At 41.6% G+C, this 20,902-nt stretch overlaps 1 protein-coding gene across 1 annotated transcript in view; it reads left to right on the forward strand.

Annotated features, from left to right (window-relative positions):
* PSMB2 (proteasome 20S subunit beta 2) overlaps positions 1 to 20,902 on the forward strand; it is a 34,479-nt gene that overhangs the window by 11,011 nt on the left and 2,566 nt on the right. The window contains exons 3-4 of the mRNA XM_089686325.1: positions 204 to 274; positions 16,558 to 16,720. Coding sequence (XP_089542451.1) covers positions 204 to 274; positions 16,558 to 16,720 — 234 coding nt within the window. The remainder of the gene's footprint in view (positions 1 to 203; positions 275 to 16,557; positions 16,721 to 20,902) is intronic.

The raw sequence follows: 20,902 nt of genomic DNA on the forward strand, positions 1-20,902 counted from the left end.
TTATGCAATAGATGGGAGGTGAAAAGCACTTTTTAGAAGCGAATATACTCCAGCAAAGTGAATGGATCTTTCCTTTTCCTGTGTAAATAGAAAAATGATCCTCATTTGAAGAAGAGATTTTAAGACCTACCAAAATCTCCTATTTTAAGGTCCAGAGGTGACTCGAGTGTTCTGATTTCACTGTGTGTATTTTTTTTTTTAAGGATATGAACTGTCTCCCACTGCAGCTGCAAACTTCACACGCAGAAACTTGGCTGACTATCTTAGAAGCAGGGTGAGTTCATTAAAATCTGTAACTATTTTAATGTTCCCTACATGACATCAATGATTCCGCAGAGACAGCTGGCAGGCCAGATGTGTCTGCCAGGCAGCTGGCATTTTCAGAGGCAGTCCACCAGTTTCTCCTATGACAGGTTTAATTAAATAAACATGGGAGGCAGCCTACATGGTTTGTTCACTTGTTACCTGTCTCCTGGTGGGAACCATCAAATAAACATTTGTCTTTGCAATCAGCTCATCCCCCACATCCCCTCAACCTTTTGTACCACTTGCCCCACCCTATTAGATTGTAAGCTCTTAGGAGCAGGGCCCTCTTAATCCTTTTGTTTTGATTGTATTGTAGCTGTACTGTCTCCCTTTATATTGTAAAGTGCTGCACAAACTGTTGCCCCTATATAAGTCCTGTATAATATATTGTATCTATTTCATTTTAGCTTTTGTGATTATGCTCTGCCATTTTACTAGGATGCATTTTCTGAACCTTTTAAATGTATCATTGTTAAATACAGCTGTTAGATGTTTTGTCTGTTTCATCATTGTTCTACTTTCCAGTAAAGTATTATTTATGGGAGAATGTTGACAGCAGCAAAAAATCCTCATCTGTATGACAAGCTGCTATTTAGGAAGGAAGCAGCAGGAACCTTGTGAGCTCCTCTCCTCATTTAACATCTAGCTACAGTTTAATATTCGGGTGCTCACATAACCCTCTGAAACAGATGGTGCAGGTAAAGCTGTTACTTTTAAGTATCCTGTCTCCCAAGTGCTGAAATCCATTTGCTATACACGCCGAAAGTTAATGCCGCTAACGAGGGTAATTGAACACGCTTTTTGGCAGACACATTTAGCAGGATGTGACATGGTGCCACGTTTAGTCCTGACTCCTTTATTCCGAGAGTGCCAGCCCTTTTCCTCCCTCTGATAGAGGTCCTGCATCCATTCTCCTGTGTGCCCAGATTCTCTGCACCTGTTCCAGATGGGTAACTCAGTGGGGGGACACTGGCAGAGGCAGATGTGTTTGCATGCCGGAGATGTAGCGCTGTGCTACAGATGGTGATGCCTAAGAGGGAGTGGGGTGTGTAAAACTATTGTTAAAGATCACAGTGTTCACAGCCCCTGCTGTTACCACTGTACAGCCTCTGACAGTGCAAATTGTAGCAATTGGTACAGATTGTCCCCTTTTTGGTGACCTTTTACTAACAGCTAGAGTCCAAATAAGTTTTAAAACATGATAAATTTGAGTTTAATTTGAGTCTTCATCCACATGACACAATAGTGTTTATCTCTTAGATTGTAAGCTCCAAGGAGCAGGGCCCTCCTAGCCCTCTTATATTGAACTGTATTGTTGCTGTATTGTCTCCCTTTATATTGTAAAGCACTGAGCAAACTGTTGGCGCTATATAAATCATGTATAATAATAATAATTTCCTAAAACTGGAGAGTGCAAAAACTGGTGGAGCTCTGCATAGAAACCAATCGGCTTCCATTTTTTTTTTTTTTTTTGTCAAAGCTTAATTGAACAAGCTGAAATTAGAAGCTAAAATAAAAATGTAAAAGTGAGCGCTCTAAAAACAGCAGCTAATGCACCAAAGGTAACCAATATAAAACCTTCATCGATCAAAGTGCAGCGCTAAAATGTAAATAATATATTGAAATGAATAATCTCAAAAATGACAATCAATCAGACAGCCAGGGGCCCCTTTAAATGGGTGGATGGATGAGGCAGCGTATAAACCAGGTTCTCCTCTAGGGACAGCTGTACATCTCTAGAATCCAAGTGGCTCTGGAAATTAATAGCTCCACATGGGAAGCCAAAGAATAGTGCCCATAGTGTAGTAGTTCAGAGAGAGATAAATTTATTTGAATGGTATTAAAAGTAGTTTACATCGGGATAAGAATAAGGGCAAAATCACAGAGAGCAATGTGAATCGGACTAACCGTCCCAAAACTAAGATGGCCGCCGGGCCTCCACGTGGCTCCGGCAGCGTGACGTCATGACGTACTGGCTCCGCCTAATGTGTTTCGTGCTCACGCACTTCCTCAGAGATTGGATACCAATCTCTGAGGAAGTGCGTGCGCACAAAATGCGTCCATCCACCCCTTTTAAAGGGGCCCCTGGCTGTCTGATCCCTTCTCCTCCTGCAAGCTCCTACAGCACCACCTAGACGCAGAGAGAGGATTTCCCTGGTCCAGGACCATATCCATTACCTTGAGGGAACCACTGCTACTGTTAATGCGCATTAACATTGCGTATCTGGTGAGTGCGCATTCTTATCATACCACCATTGGAGCACTGACACAGGATCGTGATTGTTACTACCTCCACCTAATTATGCACGGACTGTCACTTTGAGATTAATTACTTATTTGTCATTTTTGAGATTATTCATTTCGATATATTATTTACATTTTAGCGCTGCACTTTTTATTTATTTGAAATTAGACTGGCTACCATGCACAGCTGCGCCAGATTTTGCTTTCTCCAGTTTTAGTAAATCAACCCCAATGTATGAGTTTGAATTTAATTTTGATATTTATAGGTATATATTGGATATAAGACGTCTACACACCCCTGCTAAAATGGCAGGTTTCTGTGATAGAAAAAAAATGAGAGCAAGATAAATCATTTCAGAACGTTTTCCACATTTTAATGTGACCTATAAACTGTACAACTCAATTGAAAAACAAACTAAAATCTTTTAGGGGGGGGAGTATACATACAAAAACTAAAATAACGTGGTTGCATATGTGTGCACACCCTCTTATAACTAGGGATGTAGCAGTGTTCAGAATTAGGCAATCACATTCAAAATCATTTTAAATAGGAGTCAGTACACACCTGCCATCATTAAAAGTGCCTCTGATTAACTCCAAATATAGTTCAGCTGTTCTAGTAGGTCTTTGCTAACATTTTGTTTGTCGCATCCGACAGCAAAAGCCATGGTCTGCAGAGAGCTTCCAAAGCATCAGAGGGATCTCACTGTTAAAAGGTATCAGTCAGGAGAAGGGTACAAAAGAATTTCCAAGGCACTAGATCAGCGGTTCTCAACCTGTGGGTCGCGACCCCTTTGGGGGTCGATCGGCCCTTTCCCGGGGGTCGCCAGACTCGGGGGTCAGACTCATGACAGCAGCCGGCACGGTGCCGCTCTGTCTGTACATCGTGTGTGTGCTGTGTGTGTGTAGATCGGACCTTAGAGGACGGGCTGACGCTTATGCTGGTGCACAGGAAGTGATGTCATATCTTCCTGTGTTTGAAGGAGCTGGATGCCCGGGCTGGTAAGTCGGGTCTGATGATTTTGCTGCACTCAGAGGGTAGACACTGTACCAGCACCACCGCTACCCACAGTTAGGTAAAGGGGCGCCCGCAGTGCTGCAAATCCACTGCCACCAATGTTATAAAATGGGTTTTGGAGGGATCCCCCACTGAGCCACCACTGATCAATATATTTTGTATGGGGAGTGATACACTGAGCCACCAATGATTTATTTATTTTTTGGGGGGGGACTGAGCCACCAATGATTTTTTTTTTGGGGGGGGATTAGACTGTTGTGATCGACTGCTTTCATTGCTGTCCGTCAGACAGGTGGCTGTGGTGTCAGAAGAAAATCCCCAGCAATTGCAAGCGCTTTTCACAGGTTTGCTGGCGTTTTTGTTTTTTTTTGTAATGGTGGTTTTGTTTAGTGCTGCCCCTGCGTAGAAATAGCAGATTTTTAGACTTGGTGACAGTTTTCCTTTAACCATTAGCCGCCCGGCCAATGGCCGTTTGGCGGCTTGAAAAGCGCTGCAGCTTTCCGGGTGCACGCCATTTGGTTTGCGCGGTTGCAGAGCGACGCAGCAGTGCGATCTGTCACCGCCCATGCACCTCGGAAACGGCCGATGACAGATCCGAGTAACGGCTCCCGTTGCCGGTACCATGTGACCTGCTGTGACCAATCACAGCAGGTCACATGACAGTTGTATACAATGGATGGCTTCATTCATGATGCCATCCATTGTATACTAGTGCCTAGCTGTGAATGGTCACAGCTAATCACATGCACATGTCATGTGATTAGCTGTGACCAAATCACAGCTAAGCACAAAAAAAAAAAGCTGAATGAATCGATTTCATTCAGGTAAATGCTTGCTTATAGCAAAGTAATTCTTTGCTATAAGCAAATTGTGTAAAAAGAAAAAAAAAATACTGATCACTTCCCCAAAGTAGTACAGTGTTACTATGGTAACATTGTACTATTTTGGTCATAGTAAAATATGAAAAAAAATCTTAAAAAAAATTAAAAAAAATGTAATAAAAAATTAAATATAATAAAAAAATAAAAAAAATATATATATATTTTTTTCATACTGTCACCAGTCAGTGTCGCTGTTCACCGCCATGCCAGTTATATGATGACGCTGTACTGCACTGGTGACAGTATGTAAAAAAAAAAAATAGTGAAAATAATTTTTTTCATTTTTTCATTTTCCGAAAAATTATGACAAAAAAATACAACTTCAAAAAACTCGCCATGCCTCTTATGAAGTACGTCGGACTGTCTACTCTGCAAAAAGGGGTCATTTGGGGGATATCTGTACTGTTCTGACATTCTTGGACCTCAAGATATTAGATTGGCTGTCAGTACTTCAGGATTGATCAATATTCAGATCTATACCATAGTTTGTGAACTCTATAACTTTCCTACAAACTAAAAAATACATCCTAATTTGGGTTATTTTCACCAAAGACATGTAGCAGAATACATCTCGGCCTAAATTTATGAAGAACAATTATTTATTTGTAAACTTTTATAACCGAAACAAAGAAAAATTTGTTTTTTTTTCAAAATTTTTGGTCTTTTTTTGTTAATTTAGCAAAAAATAAAAACCCCAGCGGTGATTAAATACCACCAAAAGAAAGCTCTAGTTGTGTGAAGAAAATGATCAAATTTTAGTTTGGGTACAATGTTGTATGACCGCGCAATTGTCATTCAAAGTGTGAGAGAGCTGAAACCTGAAAACTGGCCTGGGCAGGAAGGTGTAAAATTGCACGGTATTGAAACGGTTAAGTGACTTGCTAAGGAAGCTGGGGTCACCACAACATGAGGAACTGTATTAAGGGGTCGCGGCATTAGAAAGGTTGAGAACCACTGCACTAGATATTCAATGGAACACAGTGAAGACAGTCATCATCAAGTGGAGAAAATATGGCTTAACAGTGACATTACCAGGAACTGGACGTCCATCCAAAATTGATGAAAAGACGAGAAGAAAACTTGTCTCGGAGGCTGCCAAGAGGCCTACAGCATCATTAAAGGAGCTGCAGGAATATCTGGCAAGTTCTGGCTGTGTGGTACATGTGACAACAATCTCCGCTATTCTTCATATGTCTGGGCTATGGGGTAGAGTGGCAAGACGGAAGCATTTTATTACGAAAAACATCCAAGCACGGCTAAATTTTGCAAAAACACATCTGAAATCTCCCCAAAAGCATGTGGGAAAATGTGTTATGGTCTGAGGAAACCAAGGATGAACTTTGTCCATAATTCCAAAAGATATGTTTGTGCAAAAACAACATTGCACATCACCAAAAGAACATCATACCCACACTGAAGCATGGTGGTGGCAGCATCATGCTTTGGGGCTGTTTTTCTTCAGCTGGAACTGGGGCCTTAGTCAAAGTAGAGGGAATTATGAACAGTTCCAAATACCAGTCAATATTGACACAAAACCTTTGGCTTTTGCTAGAAAGCTGAACATGAAGAGAACTTCATCTTTCAGCCTGACAGCGACCCGAAGCCTACATCCAAATCAACAAAGGAATGGCTTCACCAGAAGAAGATTAAAGTTTTGGAATGGCCCAGCCAGAGCCCAGACCTGAATCCGATCAAAAATCTGTGGGGTGATCTGAAGAGGGCTGTGCACAGGAGATGCCATCGCAATCTAATAGATTTAAAGTGTTTTTGCAAGGAAGAGTGGGCAAATATTGTCAAGATGTGCCATGCTGATAGACTCATACCCAAAAAGACTGAGTGCTGGAATTAAATCAAAAGGTGCTTCAACAAAGTATTAGCTTAGGGTGTGCACACTTATGCAACCATATTAATTTTAGTTTTTTTATTTTTACTTCCCTCCACCTAAAAGATTTCAGTTTGTTGTACAGTTTTATAGGTTAAATATTTTTTTTTTTTTTTTACATCAAAGAAACCTGATGTTTTAATAGGTGTGTGTGTGTGTGTTAAATCGTTTCTAGAATGTAGGAACAAGTAGGTATCAAAGGAAGGTAGCAGAACTTTGGCGCAGAGGAATTGGCCATGGGCGTCTGCTGACGAGAATCGCTAGATTCTTGCTGGTGGTTCCAAATGCTGCCTGCACACGCCATGTGTGAACAGCTGCAGCTGTCAGGTTTGTACTCTGTATAGATCATAGATCAATAACAAATGCCGTCATTGTTCGCATGTACTGTAACTATTCATCAGAGTGTTACATGCAAATAAAGGCTCTGACTGACCCTTGTATGCAGCTGTTGTGTGTCCAGGCTCGGTGTTTCTGCAGCTTTGGCTGCACACAAACTGGCTGTGGCTAATTGGCCAGTATGTATGTGGCCATAGCACAGAGTGTTGCTGCTTCCAGAGGCAGCACATAGCTACTTGTAAATGCAGCAAACTATCCATACCCCATTGCCCATGTGAATGTAGCCTAACTTGCAGCTGTTGGGTAACAAGGGTAGTATGTATATAATCATGCATATGGATTAAAAGAGAAAATAAACTAGCTTATTGTGACATAAACTGAAGGCCGTGTTTCAACTCTTGGAACTGGCATAAAAATCAAGTCTCCAGTGGGATGAAGGTTGCACAAGACTAAAGGGAGCCACTCCCTAGAGCACCTGTCATCAGCAGGGAAACCTGCCACCTTGAGGGACCATTGTCCCCTCCAAAACAATTCTTGGTCAGAGAAGTTGCAAGGAAGGACTTTTGCCACCAAATGAGTGGTAGGACTAGAAAAAGACCAGTGAGCTGCAGGTTGGAAACTTTTGTTGAAATCACCCATGGTCAAACTTTCTCGTGTCTTCTTCTTTTTCAGGGGCAGAAAAATGCCAAAGGTTAGAGAGAATGTTTAACTTTGCTTCTGGTCCCCTTAATAAGTGGCCTGAGAATAAAAAATTATTTAATTTTGATAGTTTTATTATTTAACAAAGTTAGGTTTTGGGAGTTACGTTACCCCCTACATAATGGATGTTCTGATCTGTATGGTTCTTTTTCGGTGTTACAGAAAAGGTCTCTTTAAGCCAGCTTTAATATTTGATAAGTGGTACAGGTATGTTTAATGTGAAAAGTTTCAGTATGGGACTTAAAAACATATTTTGCTTTTTTTTTCTTGTTAATAAAGAAGCTTCATGGGTTAGGACCGAGTACACAGGTTTATACACTTGTTAAACAAGGAGCCTGTTGCCATATCACTTAGCCTTGTTCCTACCCTTTTGTAATAAGGTAGGTGTTTTGTCTTTACTCTGCTGATACAGATACAGCATCACAGGTGTAAATTCCCTAGCCCCTATGCAAGTCTCTCTAGGGGATCTGAAACTGAGACAGCGTTGTTATCTCACTCCTGAAGAGAGAGCAGAGATGTGCTAAGCAGCAAGTGCCTGCTGAGAGCTGGTAACTCGCCGGCTCAGCAAAAGCTTTTCTTTGCTCTGAATTGTAAGAAAGGTGTTCAAGTCACTTTGGGAACATTTGAATAACCCAGGAATCTTATGAAAAATATTGCAGTGAACGCAGAAATCAAACTTTAGAACTTTTTTTTTTTTTTTTTTTTTTTAAGTCGGTAAGCTGAATTTATGTACTTTTTACTTCATTAAAGCTAAACATCTGTATACACCTTTTTAAGAGTTGTTTTCCTGCCAAAAGGTTTGTAATTCCATTCTACCACTCATGTGATTTACACACCAATACACACTGTTTGTTAATGAAGAAATTGATGCCATTATTTACAGCCTGTGGCTTGCTGAGTTGGTTGCTGACTTGCCTCCAGCCTGTTCATTGGGCTCTTAATATTACCACACCGAGATCTTTCCCATATTCACCTCCTCCAGTGAGCTGCCTAAACACCCCTAACCACCTATTCCTGATTAGTGTGTTGTGCAAGAGCCGGATCTGGCTCCTGGTTCTTGCAAACCCATTCTCAGCCTGTGTATGTATGTATGTATATATGTATGTGTGTGTGTATGTATGTATGTATATATATGTGTGTGTGTGTGTGTATGTATGTGTGTGTGTATATGTATATATGTATGTGTATATATATATATTATTTATTTATATATTTATTTTTTGTTTGTGTTATCAGTTAAGTTTAGCCATAATTCGTCAGTAGACCTAAGCAGAGCTGTTGTAAAACAAATGCATATCCTGACCAGTTACCTGTCAGTGCTTCTGGTCATTTGAAACCAGTCAGGATTTGTCTTTTGGTCTAAAGTTCTTTTGCTGGAGAAATAAAATTACTTTCTGAGAATGGTATTTCTTTTGGAGCAATTACATAGATATCTATGTAAGATAGATGGGTGGTGGACCACATCCTGTTTCCCTGACACCCAGCTCTTCCTCTTCCCAATGTAGACAATGTTCCAAGCTGTCTTAAGATATTCCTATTAGTAACCTCGTATGACCCCATGATGTCATACATGCTGGTAGATGGCATTAATGTAAGCGCAGTACAGGGACACCTCTGTGTTGTTATTCTTCTACCCTTGGTCAGTGCTGTCTTCTCTACTAGGAGATATGTGTCAAATGACTGCGAAAGGAATTGATATATTTGGTCTGTCATATACAGAATGGGGGAGTGGGGGGGGGGGGGGTGGTATTATACACAATTTCCAGGATAATTTCTTTTTCTTTTATAGAATATATTTTGCCTATATATTTCACCATCCAGAGGTTTATCAGCTTATGTATATTGCTCTATTGCATCTTTTCATGTATTCTAGGATCTAAACACAATCAAGGACCTTTTTTCTTTTCCTTTACTATACAAAGAGCATTATATTCCAGTGTTTGATAACAAATATGGAAACATTGTACCTTCTCTCATTGCATTGATACATGATTGAGAGGTGTCAGCTAGTGACCCAAGGTACTAATTGTGTTCTGACATTGCTCCCTGTATGTACATGTAACTTCCCGTGGGTGCAATTCATGCTGTGCTGGAATCTTTTTCCTCTCTCCCCACCTCTGCTCTGTTACTGTTACTTCGCCTTCCGCCAGATGTCTCACCGCTGCCAATAACCACCCATGTGCAGTCTCACCGTTCGGTATGTCTTAGTGTCTGTTGTCACCACAGCTCTCCTGGAGGTGAGAGCTCAGTGGAATGTCACGTACTGCTAAATCAGAAAAGTATTCCAGCAGTCCTAAGAAATGACATTGTAAAACATTGGCCACTGTTAGTGTATGCATTAAAATGTCATTCTACCTGAAGTAGAGTAATCCAATCTACATTTAGTTTATATACAGTATATACGGTATGTCATATATAATACGTGGGACAAATTGATCAAGGAAGGTCATTGCAATTGTGATTGAGCTTGCTTTACCCCCCCCCCGGTCACATCAAGCCAATTTTGAAATCGTCCGACTTACAGTGAAGTCGCACGATTTCAAAATCGGGTGACCTGCCGATTTCATTGCGATTCGCAAGACATCTGACACAGATGTCTATGCAAATTGAAACAACAGTAGTGCATGCACTACTTTAAAAATCGATGTGGCTCCGACCAAGTCGGAACTGCACCGATAGGACTGCTGTAATAGCGGACAATAGGGTGTGACTTGGCATACGATTTGCAAGTCACCTGGCATCAGGGGCGGACTGACTATTTGGAAACTCGGGCACTGCCCGAGGGCCCGGGGTCAGTAGGGGGCCCCATGAGATGCCCCTGGTACCTTTTTTCATAGGCTTTTTTGCGTTTGGGCAAGGACACGGGCCCCATGATCCCCTATTGCCCGGGGGCCCCATGAGTTGTCAGTCCGCCCCTGCCTGGCATGCAAATTGCATGCCAAGTTGCACCCGATGTGACCAGGGGCTAAAGGACCCTAGTAGTAGTTCATCTTAAGGGAGGGGGTGAGAGTGCACCCCACTTCACTTACCCTCACATAACTCCTTTTTGGGCAGCAGGGATGCAAAAAAGTCCTCAGATGCTGATGCTTTGAGAGGGTTTTTCTCTGAGGGGTTATCTCTCAAGGCACTAGTGGTACAAGGCATACCAGCTATTATTCACATTCCAAGGGGGCTATAGAGGAATTGTTTCACTTGAAAGTTGCAGCTTCATACATAATTTAACTTCACTCTCAGCCTGGGTTCAAACTGATGCGGTGCAGAGTTTGCTCCGGTTTCTGTGCAATTTCCGCACCATATCGTAATCACACCCCATTCATCTGTGTATTTTAAGTTAATGACACCCCTAAATAAGTTTGCAAAACGTGGTGCGATGTGCAGAATTGGATCGTATGGATGTTCACACCCATGTGATCCGATTCTGGTGCAGGCAGAAAAAGGATCCTGCACTTTTTCGGTGCGGATGCGGTGCGATTTTTGTATGGCTCAAATTGCACTACAAGTTTCATGTGATTTACACAGGAGTGCGGTTCTTGTGTGTATCTCATGCGATGCACCGCATCAGTGTGAACCAATGATCTCAATAGACGTTTCATTTAAAGTGTATCTCCATTTTTCTGGAGGGCAAGAATTTCCCTCTCGGGTGAAGTACAAACATTGCAAGGATTCTGTCCTGCAGATAGTGATGTAGGTCTTGCCAGCAATTTCTAAAGTTGTATCCCAAATAGTAAGATCTTTCCCTTTAAACATCTGTTCAGGCTTTGTGCTACTGCCCCTGTATTCCTTTATACAGTCAGGTCCATAAATATTGGGACATGGACACAATTCTAACATTTTTGGCTCTATACACCACCACAATGGATTTGAAATGAAACGAACAAGATGTGCTTTAACTGCAAATTGGGATAATGAGGGAATAACACACACATGGCCATGGAACAGCTGAGAAGCCAATTGTCCCATTACTTTTGGTCCCTTAACAAGTGGGAGGCACATATGCAAACTGTTGTAATTCCTACACCGTTCTCCTGATTTGGATGTAAATACCCTCAAATTAAAGCTGACAGTCTGCAGTTAAAGCACATCGTGTTTGTTTCATTTCAAATCCATTGTGGTGGTGTATAGAGCCAAAAATGTTAGAATTGTGTCGATGTCCCAATATTTATGGACCTGACTGTATGTGCAAGTGTCGTGGAACTTGCGTTATCACATGAGGGATTTAACTCTTATTGTGGGGGATTCCTGTACTGTACAGACTTCAAGCAGTGAGCAGCCATTTGAGCTGAGGATGGAGCTCTTATGTTTTGTGTACAGATGCCATGTGTTCTAGGAAAGAGAAATTTGGCAGTTGTAGAAAACATGGGGGTTTGCAGATGTAAATGCAAAAGTTGTTTGTTTTTTCTTTTGTTGTGTTATGTTTTTATTTATTTGTTTTTATTGTATGATGTTACAAAATAGTCTGGGTAGCCATTGCTTTTTTTTTTTTTTTTTCCTCGAAGTGATGTTTGTTAATGGAAATCATTGTCAAAGCGTGTGTGTGTGTGTATATATATATATATATATATATATATATATATATATATATATATACACAGTCAGGTCCATAAATATTGGGACATCGACACAATTCTAACATTTTTGGCTCTATACACCACCACAATGGATATGAAATGAACAAGATGTGCTTTAACTGCAGACTGTCCGTTTTAATTTGAGGGTAACCTTAACAAGTGAGAGGCACATATGCAAACTGTTGTAATTCCTACACCGTTCACCTGATTTGGATGTAAATACCCTCAAATTAAAGCTGACAGTCTGCAGTTAAAGCACATCTTGTTCGTTTCATTTCAAATCCATTGTGGTGGTGTATAGAGCCAAAAATGTTAGAATTGTGTCCATGTCCCAATATTTATGGACCTGACTGTGTGTGTGTGTGTGTGTGTGTGTATATGTATGTGTGTATGTATATATATATATATGTGTGTGTGTGTGTGTGTATGTGTGTGTGTATATATATGTGTGTGTGTGTGTGTGTGTGTGTGTGTGTGTGTGTGTATATATATATATACATACACACACACTTTTTTTTCCCCATTTATCTTTTTTTACACAAATAATTTACTTTTTTCAAATATGGAGCAGGGCATGGAAGCAACAAAACTTAACGCGCAGTAAATTTGAAGCATAGTTGTGCATAGGAAATGGGAATCTAGTTTGAGCAATCTATTAAATCTGCACCTCTCCAGCTACAGAAACCAGCACAAAATGTATAGGTACTGTTTAGAAAGGTAAACTTTTTTGCCTCCAGAAATAGGATCATAATACACACTGATCTCTTTAAACCTGCTATTTGGAAACAGAACTTTGTCATTTGCAGATAGCACCAGTAGTTTTTATCTATTTATTTTAAGTAATAGTGAATGTATGATACATTTTGCCTATGCTGAGGAAAATTCTTGTCCTGGGTTTTTTTGTTGTTTTTTTGTTTTGTTTTTTTTTACCATTCTCTGAAAATGCTAGTAGCCTGGCAGTTATTGCCCTAGAACAAGCTTGAAGAAAGTAAAATCAAATCTCTTAACTTGTCCTGGTTTAGTGACTTAAAGCCTGGACCCCACTGGAGTTTGGTAACTAGCATTTTCAGGATATTGACAAATGCAGCTTAAAAATTTCTTTCAGTTTTTAGGCTTTTTTACAAAATAAAAATCCTATATTTAAGATGTGTTTTTGTGTTGCCTTAATTCCAACAATATTGAAGTGTGAATTATAAGCCCCTATCTAATGATCCTTTGAGTTATAGGAAGGGGTCAGTCCCAACATGGTTCTAAAAGGGGTCCATAGGATTGCACTGCAGTTTGTGGCCTTGAATGAGTGAAAATTAGACAGCTCATCCCTTGTGCCCGAGCGTGTCAAGAGGAAGTCTGACATGGTAACTGGCACAGATGTATTGGTTTAATTAAAACTGCCTCACACCCTTTTATTTATGCCTGAGCATCTCACACATGCAGAAAGCTGGCATCTCGAGAGTCGCACAAACCTTTGGCGAGACATCTCCTGCACCGCTCTTTAAACACTGAGAGAACCCCCCCACCCCCCAAATCCTCCTCCTGTTAATTGTGCCTGTGTCTCGGATGTGTAGGCATAAATAAATGTTAGAGTGGCTAATTAAATTAAAGTATCTAGGGAACGGTGGCTAACACTGCAACATCTTTTCTGCCCATTGCACATGACCCTGCACTGCCACGTTCTTACAAATGTGCTCATTATTTATGCTGTATGGTCATTCCAAGTATCAACTGTACATACCTAAACTGGTAGCAACATGTGTATATATATATATATATATATGCAGTAGAATGGGCAGATTACACAATGGTTTGCTAGAGTAGTAATGGGTTTGGCTATAAGAAGAATAGGTGCTCATACAGGGTCCTTTTTATGTTTAGCTTTTAAGTAATGACTTTGTAGCCTTTTTATTTTTTTTACTTTTAAGAGGTCAATATCTGCAGATGGCATTAAAATGTCAACATAGGCAATTAGTCAGATACACAGCTGAAGAATATACTGTCATACCTGACAAAAAAATGTTTAAGGCTCTATGCACACTGGCTTAAAAGAAACGCCAGTCCTCGTCAGAAAAAAATGCAAATTTTAGGCGTTTTTTTTGGTGCTAGCATTTAGGAGCAGTTAGCGGTTTTGTTTTTTGTTTTTTTGTTTGTTTGGTTTTTTTCTGGCAGAACGCTCTCAAAAATGCAAAACAAAAGTATTTTTTTTCTGCCTCTGAATGCTGAACTTAAAGGGATTCTAAAGGCTTATTTAAAAAAAAAAACAAAGCATGTCTATACTTACCTGCTCTGTGATGTGGTTTTGCACACAGCAGCCTGCATCCTTTTCTAAGGTCCCTCACTGGTGCTACTGGTCCCTCCCTTCTGTCGGGCTCCCCCACAGCAAGCCGCTTGCTATGGGGGCACCATGCACATACAGAGCCATGGCTCAGCTCTGTCCCCTCTCTCTTCTCATTGGCTCACTGGCTGAGATTGACAGCAGTGGGAGCCAATGAGGAGAGGGAGTCCCGGGATAGCCGAGACTCCAGGGCACATCGTTCGATCAAGAGGGGGCTTAGGTGAGTATTGAGGGGGATGCTGCACAGAGAAGGTTTTTTACCTTCAGGCATAGAATGCATGAAAGTAGAAAAACCTTGAGTCTTTACAACCAATTTAAAAAAAAAAAAAAAACCTCTAGACTACGTAATGTGCTTGTTGGACACATAGGGTGACATTAGTTGCTTTTGCAGGCAAAACGCTAAACTCTTCAAGGAGCAGGATTTTTTAAGCTAGCATACATGGAGCCTCATTCTTTACAGTTCGCTTTCTAATCTGGGCATCCATGCTGGACACTTTTCAGACCATCTGCTTTTCTCCACTGCGGTCAAAGCAATACAGCTTGGTTTGGACTTTGGTTAGAAAAGGTTCGGCAGTTCACAAATGAGGTTGTTTTCAGAGCTCTCTCCTCCAATCGCTGTTTTCCAGTTCCATGGCACTGGTGCGTTCCAGTAAAGCTTGATTGGTTTACAGTTCGAAACCTGTATAGTTGTTGTTGTGTAGAAGTACTTTTGTCAGCTCATACACTGAATATCTGGCGAAGTTTAAAGCCCCCAAAAACTTTTTTAAAACTTTGTAAACATGTTAAATTGGCTAAATACTGTATATCCCAGACACTAAAAAAAAGATGTACCAAAAGTCTTAAATGTTGTTCTCCATTAAAAGTAGCAGGAGTAGAAAAACCTGTACCCTGCTATCATGCTGTGAAGGAGGGCCCTTGCTCTCTGCAGAGAAGTAGTGGTCCCCCTGCAGGGATCTGACATGCCCCTTACTGAGTTAGACTTTAGGCTCTGCAATCAGAAATACTCATGTTCCCTGCTGATAGTAGAGCTTTGCTGTGACTCAGCAGGGGTCATGTCATGTAGGGGTCTTCCCTACAGAGAGCAGGGATTCTTCTTTGTCCACTTGCAGCAGACTGGCAGAGGACAGACTTTTCTGCTCATACTGTGTCTGCATCTAAAGGAAACCTGTAACCTTTGGCACACCTTTTTGTTGTGTTGTACACCAAATTGTTGAACTGATTTAGTGTAAAATTTCAGGTGGGCTTAAAGGCTATCCACACTGTCCGATTTTATAGCATTAATACATTTTCAAGTAGTGTCTCCAAATTTTGTGCTATTGTGATACATTGAATGCTGATACTTACAGATCCCACTATAAATCGTCAGCATAGAGTTTGTATCCGCCAGGTTTGCCAGTGGTACTACAGTGCCCTTTCATATAGTGGTGTACAATGTATAAAGCCCTTTCACAAAAAAATGTACTTGTAGACTAATGCCAACCCAAAACTGGCTCTAGCCAATATGGGCATTTGGCTGTTTTAAGGACATATAGGCCAGTTCACACCAGTGGGCACGCATTATGGTTTGCCATATATGGAAAATGTAGGTAGGTGTAAATAAGGTTTTTTTAACCTTTTAGGTGACTTTATTGAATTTATTTTGTCCTGTGTTTCTGTAGTTAGTTTGGCAGTATGAATAGTATAGATCAGTGATGGCGAACCTTTTAGAGACCAAGCGCCCAAACTGCAACCCAAAACCCACTTATTTATTACAAAGTGCCAGCACTGCAATTAAACCTGAGTACTGAGATTTTAGTTTAGAAAAAATAACTTCTACATTAACATCTTTTTTTGTCTTAAAAGAAAAACACAAAAGAGCTTCCACTGACCACCAGCACAAGGGGGCAAAGTTCCACAAATTTATTAAAACTCACAGCCAATCCAATATATATATCCTTGGCAGCGCACTGACCGGCCATGTGAAAGCTTGGACGAGTGCCGGCTAATGAGTCGCAGCTCATGGCATCATCGCATGGCGCCGCTACTCCTTTCCAAGCAGGTGCACGGCCACTATGTGCACTGGTATCTGATGCTCGGCTGCTGGGACGACATGGCTCACATGCCGACAGAGAGGGCTCTACTTGCCCCCTGCGGCACGTGTGTCATAGGTTCGCCATCACTGGTATAGATGAATGTATTGTAGTTTTCAGATATAGGTATTTTGAGATCTAAATTTTCAGCATACTATTCTACAAGTAAACCAATGGGTGTTACATGGCTTTAGTTAAATATGGCTTTATTATTTATGTTTACAGACTCCTTACCATGTTAACTTGCTGCTGGCTGGTTACGATGATCATGACGGCCCTTCCCTCTATTACATGGATTACCTGGCAGCTCTGGCAAAAGCACCATTTGCAGCCCATGGCTATGGGGCCCTCCTCACTCTCAGCATCCTGGACCGCTACTACAAGCCAGGTATGACCTGCCATATGCGTGTCAATAAAGCAATATATTTATCAAGATTACTTCTTTTTCAAATAAAAGTCCAAAAGAAATAACAGATTCCTATAGTGCCCCTATTTGTACAGATAATTTCTGCTCTTCTAGAATTTTGAACTAAGGTTTATGTGAAGATGTAGATCGATTTTATAGTTTGCCAACCTATGTTTAACATTGGGGGAAAAAGGCTTCAAACACACAACTTGCCCTGTAACAAAGTAATAGCACTATCATGAATTTATATCGAAAAGCTGACCTGGAATGGAGTGTCTTTTCAGTGGGATTTTTTTGGACAGGGCAAGCTGTGTGGCCAGCAAATTATCATTACCATAACATTTTTTGCTAATGTTTTAAAAGCCTTTCTCACTGTGGGGAAGAAGGGCAAACTGCTATAGATATAAAATGCAGGCACCTACCTGCAACGACCAAGCCACTTTGGTAGGCAAGGCTCAGCACTTTAGGAGTTGTAAGGGCATGCCTCTAAAGCCCGGTACTTCCTGGACGAATATCAGCCAGTTCAACACAAAGCGGGCAACATTTGGATCATGTGAACACCAGCCTGTCCAACAGAAAACCAGCATCCGAACAGCATCAGCCTATAGCTGCAAGCGCTGACCGGTGCTTTCTGATTGAAGAGGGGGGGGGGGGTGTCAGGCTTCCTGTCATCCTGGCGTATTGCTGTACTGAGATCTGATAGTTGGTACAGTGAGCCCTCCAGAACTCTTCAGTTTTTTTTTTTTTGTGTTTTGTTTGTTTTTTTTTTCATTTAGCCTGCTGTGTTGATTGAAAATAATAAAAAAAAAAACTGTGTGTACAGGCATAAGCTACACCACTACCATTCCTATTGTCGCATATGATGAACAGCTTCACTGGACCACAGATTTATCATTAAAAAAAACAGGAACACACTGAAAAGGCTCATCGCCTGGCTGTCATCCTACTCCTCTGCTTTCATTACTTTAGGTCGCTAACCTGGAGCAAATATATTCAAATGTTTGGGATCATTGACTAGAAAGTATTAAAACCAGTGGGTTAGCACAGCAGCCAGGCAACTAGAAGGCTATCAGCAAGACTGCCCCGGTTTTTCTCTTATCACACATTAACTTTAAAAGCAACTTTCATATAAAACTGATATTTGGTTTTGGGAATCTGTCAGTTGTTGGTAACATTGTTCTTTTAGGGACTGAAGTGGCTCTTCCCAGGATACAGAGCAAACTTAAAGCGGAGTTCCAAACATAAGTCAGCAGCTACAAAAACTGTAGCTGCTGACTTTTAAAAAAAGCCACTTACCTGTCCTGCGATCCTGCATTGCCCCCGCCGCAACCCGTTTCACCAGCCGTCCTGTATTCCAGGTAGCGGCATCTTCAGTGTGGGCACCAGGCTGTGACAGCTTGCGGCTTCACAGCCGGGTGTCCACTTCCTGAATGGCCCCGTCACATCTCCCACAAGACTATGGGGAGGGTAGGAGGACAGCTTCCTTTACCGATTGCCTAGGCGATCGAAGTGGAAGTGGGAGCGGGTACCTGTCAAATTTCCCCCCCCGCTCCCCAAAGGTGCCAATTCTTAATGAGGAGCGGGGCACCAATCTTTAAAGTGGAACATCCCCTTTTGGGTGGAACTCCGCTTTAATATAAGAGTAAAACTGAGTACACACAGGAAGTTTTTTTTTTTTTTTGTTCAACCCAGCATGCTGAACAAAAAACCTAACAGATCGTCCTACTAAGGCTGGCCATACATTATACAATTTTCTTGAGATTTTTGGTTTAGATTTACCAAAAACCATAACAAACCAGACCTAACAACACTTTTAATTATATCCAATTAGGTAGGCTCTTGCACTACATAATTGAAGGTAAATCTAAAGGAAATTGGACAGAAAATTGTATAGTGTATGGCCAGCCTTTCACATCCGATATCAGTGCGGCGATTTCCCCGCTGAGCTGTTGTGTTCTGATAGGGATGCCCCCCCACACCAGGACACACTGATCAGTGCTGGCAGCCATTGGCTTGTTTTCCAGCATGTCCATGTGACAGAAGACGGTCATGAAACTGGCTTCTGTCAGAGGCAGAGCTTTACACACAGGCTAAAAGTCAGCTGGTTCCTGTTGAACCAACCATTTTCGGCCCGTGCATACCCAACTTAAGACTGTGACAACTTTTATTCTAACATTTGGAGGCATACAGTATATCTAGCTGTGCACAGCCTGAGACCTGATGGCTTTATTTGTTAGGTTGCAGAAAATGTAGGCACCTTGCCTATATATGGAGACCAACAATCTGCTGCAAATAAGTTTTTAGATCACATTAGATTTACCTATTAAAACACTCGATCTGCTTTCCGCCAGCATTCCTTCCCCGTGTGCAAAGTGCTTTCAGTTCATTGCTTCTGCCTGGAGGGCATCAACAGTTTTCAGACACATCCTGTTGAGGCATGCAGGCAGATACAGAACTACACTTGTCATTGAGAGGCACGTCTTGTAGTCCAGCCATTGATTTCACACAGCGGGTTTATGACGCTGCTTTCCATTTTGTACAACAGTAGCAGACTTTGTCAGCCCATAAAAGGAAGTTGGGTATAGCCTATATTTCTAGCACGATCACCAGGTATCCTTTACTGCCAACAGTCTAGCAAAATACCAGGTTATAATTGACATGCACGGTCAAACTCTACAATATAGAGTTTTAGTTTTCTGACCATAAACATTCAACACTGTTGATCATTTTTTGAAGGATTGAAATGGCAAAGAATCCCCTTTCTGTAGTGTGATTTATAATTGCTGCCCTTCAGTGGACTTTTTGATTGCCTGGTGGCTGGAGGAACACAATGCATTCAAAAAGTGTTTATGGAGCTGTGCGGGTTCATTCAACATATTATGTGAATTTTTTGTCAATTTGTGTTCGCTATTTGCCCATGAGCAAGTTTTTATTATGAAGCTTGTTTTTGACTGTGGGGGGGGGGGAGATTCCGCAAACAATGCACAATATTGTTTCCATCATTTTATTTAAGTATCGCCCTTACAAAGATTAGAAGAGCAGAGGATGAAAAAAGAAAAGTCTGAATGTAGCAGCAATAATTAGTAGCCTAGAAATAGTTATAGTTATTTTTTTCTTTTTAATCGTTTATCACTCGGGGCAGAGAGGCTCGGCGTAGTGTCAATTCAGAGAGCCTGCTTTGAAATGCAGCCCTCCAAACATGTTATACCAGTGCTGATAAGTTAGTGTGATAACACCCTCACCTTGCTGGGGCGCAGATCACAGAGTACCCCCTGGTGGGTCTTCGGTATCACCAACACCTTCCTTCCTTAGTCCCTCAGGTCCCTTTCTAAGCAGTGCTGTCAATCAATCATTGCTTGTCTTCAGCACTCTTTCATTACTGAAATTGACTGCAAGTCATTTGCAAATCAGTACTAGTTCAGTCTCGCCATAGCATCTAACCGAGGGCTTCCACACTAACAGTAAGGGTGGCAGTACACAGGCAGATGTCTCACAGAGGGTGATTGGTAAATACAGTGCTTGTATTTAGGAAGGGACACTTCAGCTTGTATCAAATAGAGATCTTTCGTACCTGAATCTTGTGGCTTTGGCCCACTAGCACAGTTTACATTTTTTAGCATGCAGTTTATGAATAAAAAACTGCTCATTTATCCCTCTAAATCAGACTTGGGCAAAATGCGGCCCCAGGGCCACCTCCAACCCTTTTAGCTGTTCCTGTCCAGCCTGCAAAGCCGCCACTCTCAGCATGTCTCTCAGAGCCTGTAAGCTTTCTCACTGAACTCAGTGGGCGAGTTTGACAAGCAGTGCTGCACCCTGAGCAGGGGCGGACTGACCATTTGAGAACTCGGGCACTGCCCGAGGGGCTGGGGTCAGTAGGGGGCCCCATGAAATGCCCCTGGTACCTTTTTTATAGGCTTTCTTTGAGTGTGGGCAAGGACACAGGGGCCCCATGATCCCCTATTGCCCGGGGGCCCCATGAGTTGTCAGTCCGCCCCTGACCCTGAGTTAAATATGCAGTGGCTGCGAAGCAAAGCATCATGACCATGGCATATGAACATCCCCATCCTGCTGTTATTTACAATTTGCGTTTGCTGTGCGGTAAAGCTGCTGGTCATCTGCATGTTTTACCATCCCCCAACCCCCGTCTGAAAGAGACTTATTTCA

This window comes from Staurois parvus, unplaced genomic scaffold (assembly GCF_062004578.1).
Source record: "Staurois parvus isolate SC_StPar_1 unplaced genomic scaffold, SC_StPar_1.0 ptg000394l, whole genome shotgun sequence".
NCBI lineage: Eukaryota > Metazoa > Chordata > Amphibia > Anura > Ranidae > Staurois > Staurois parvus.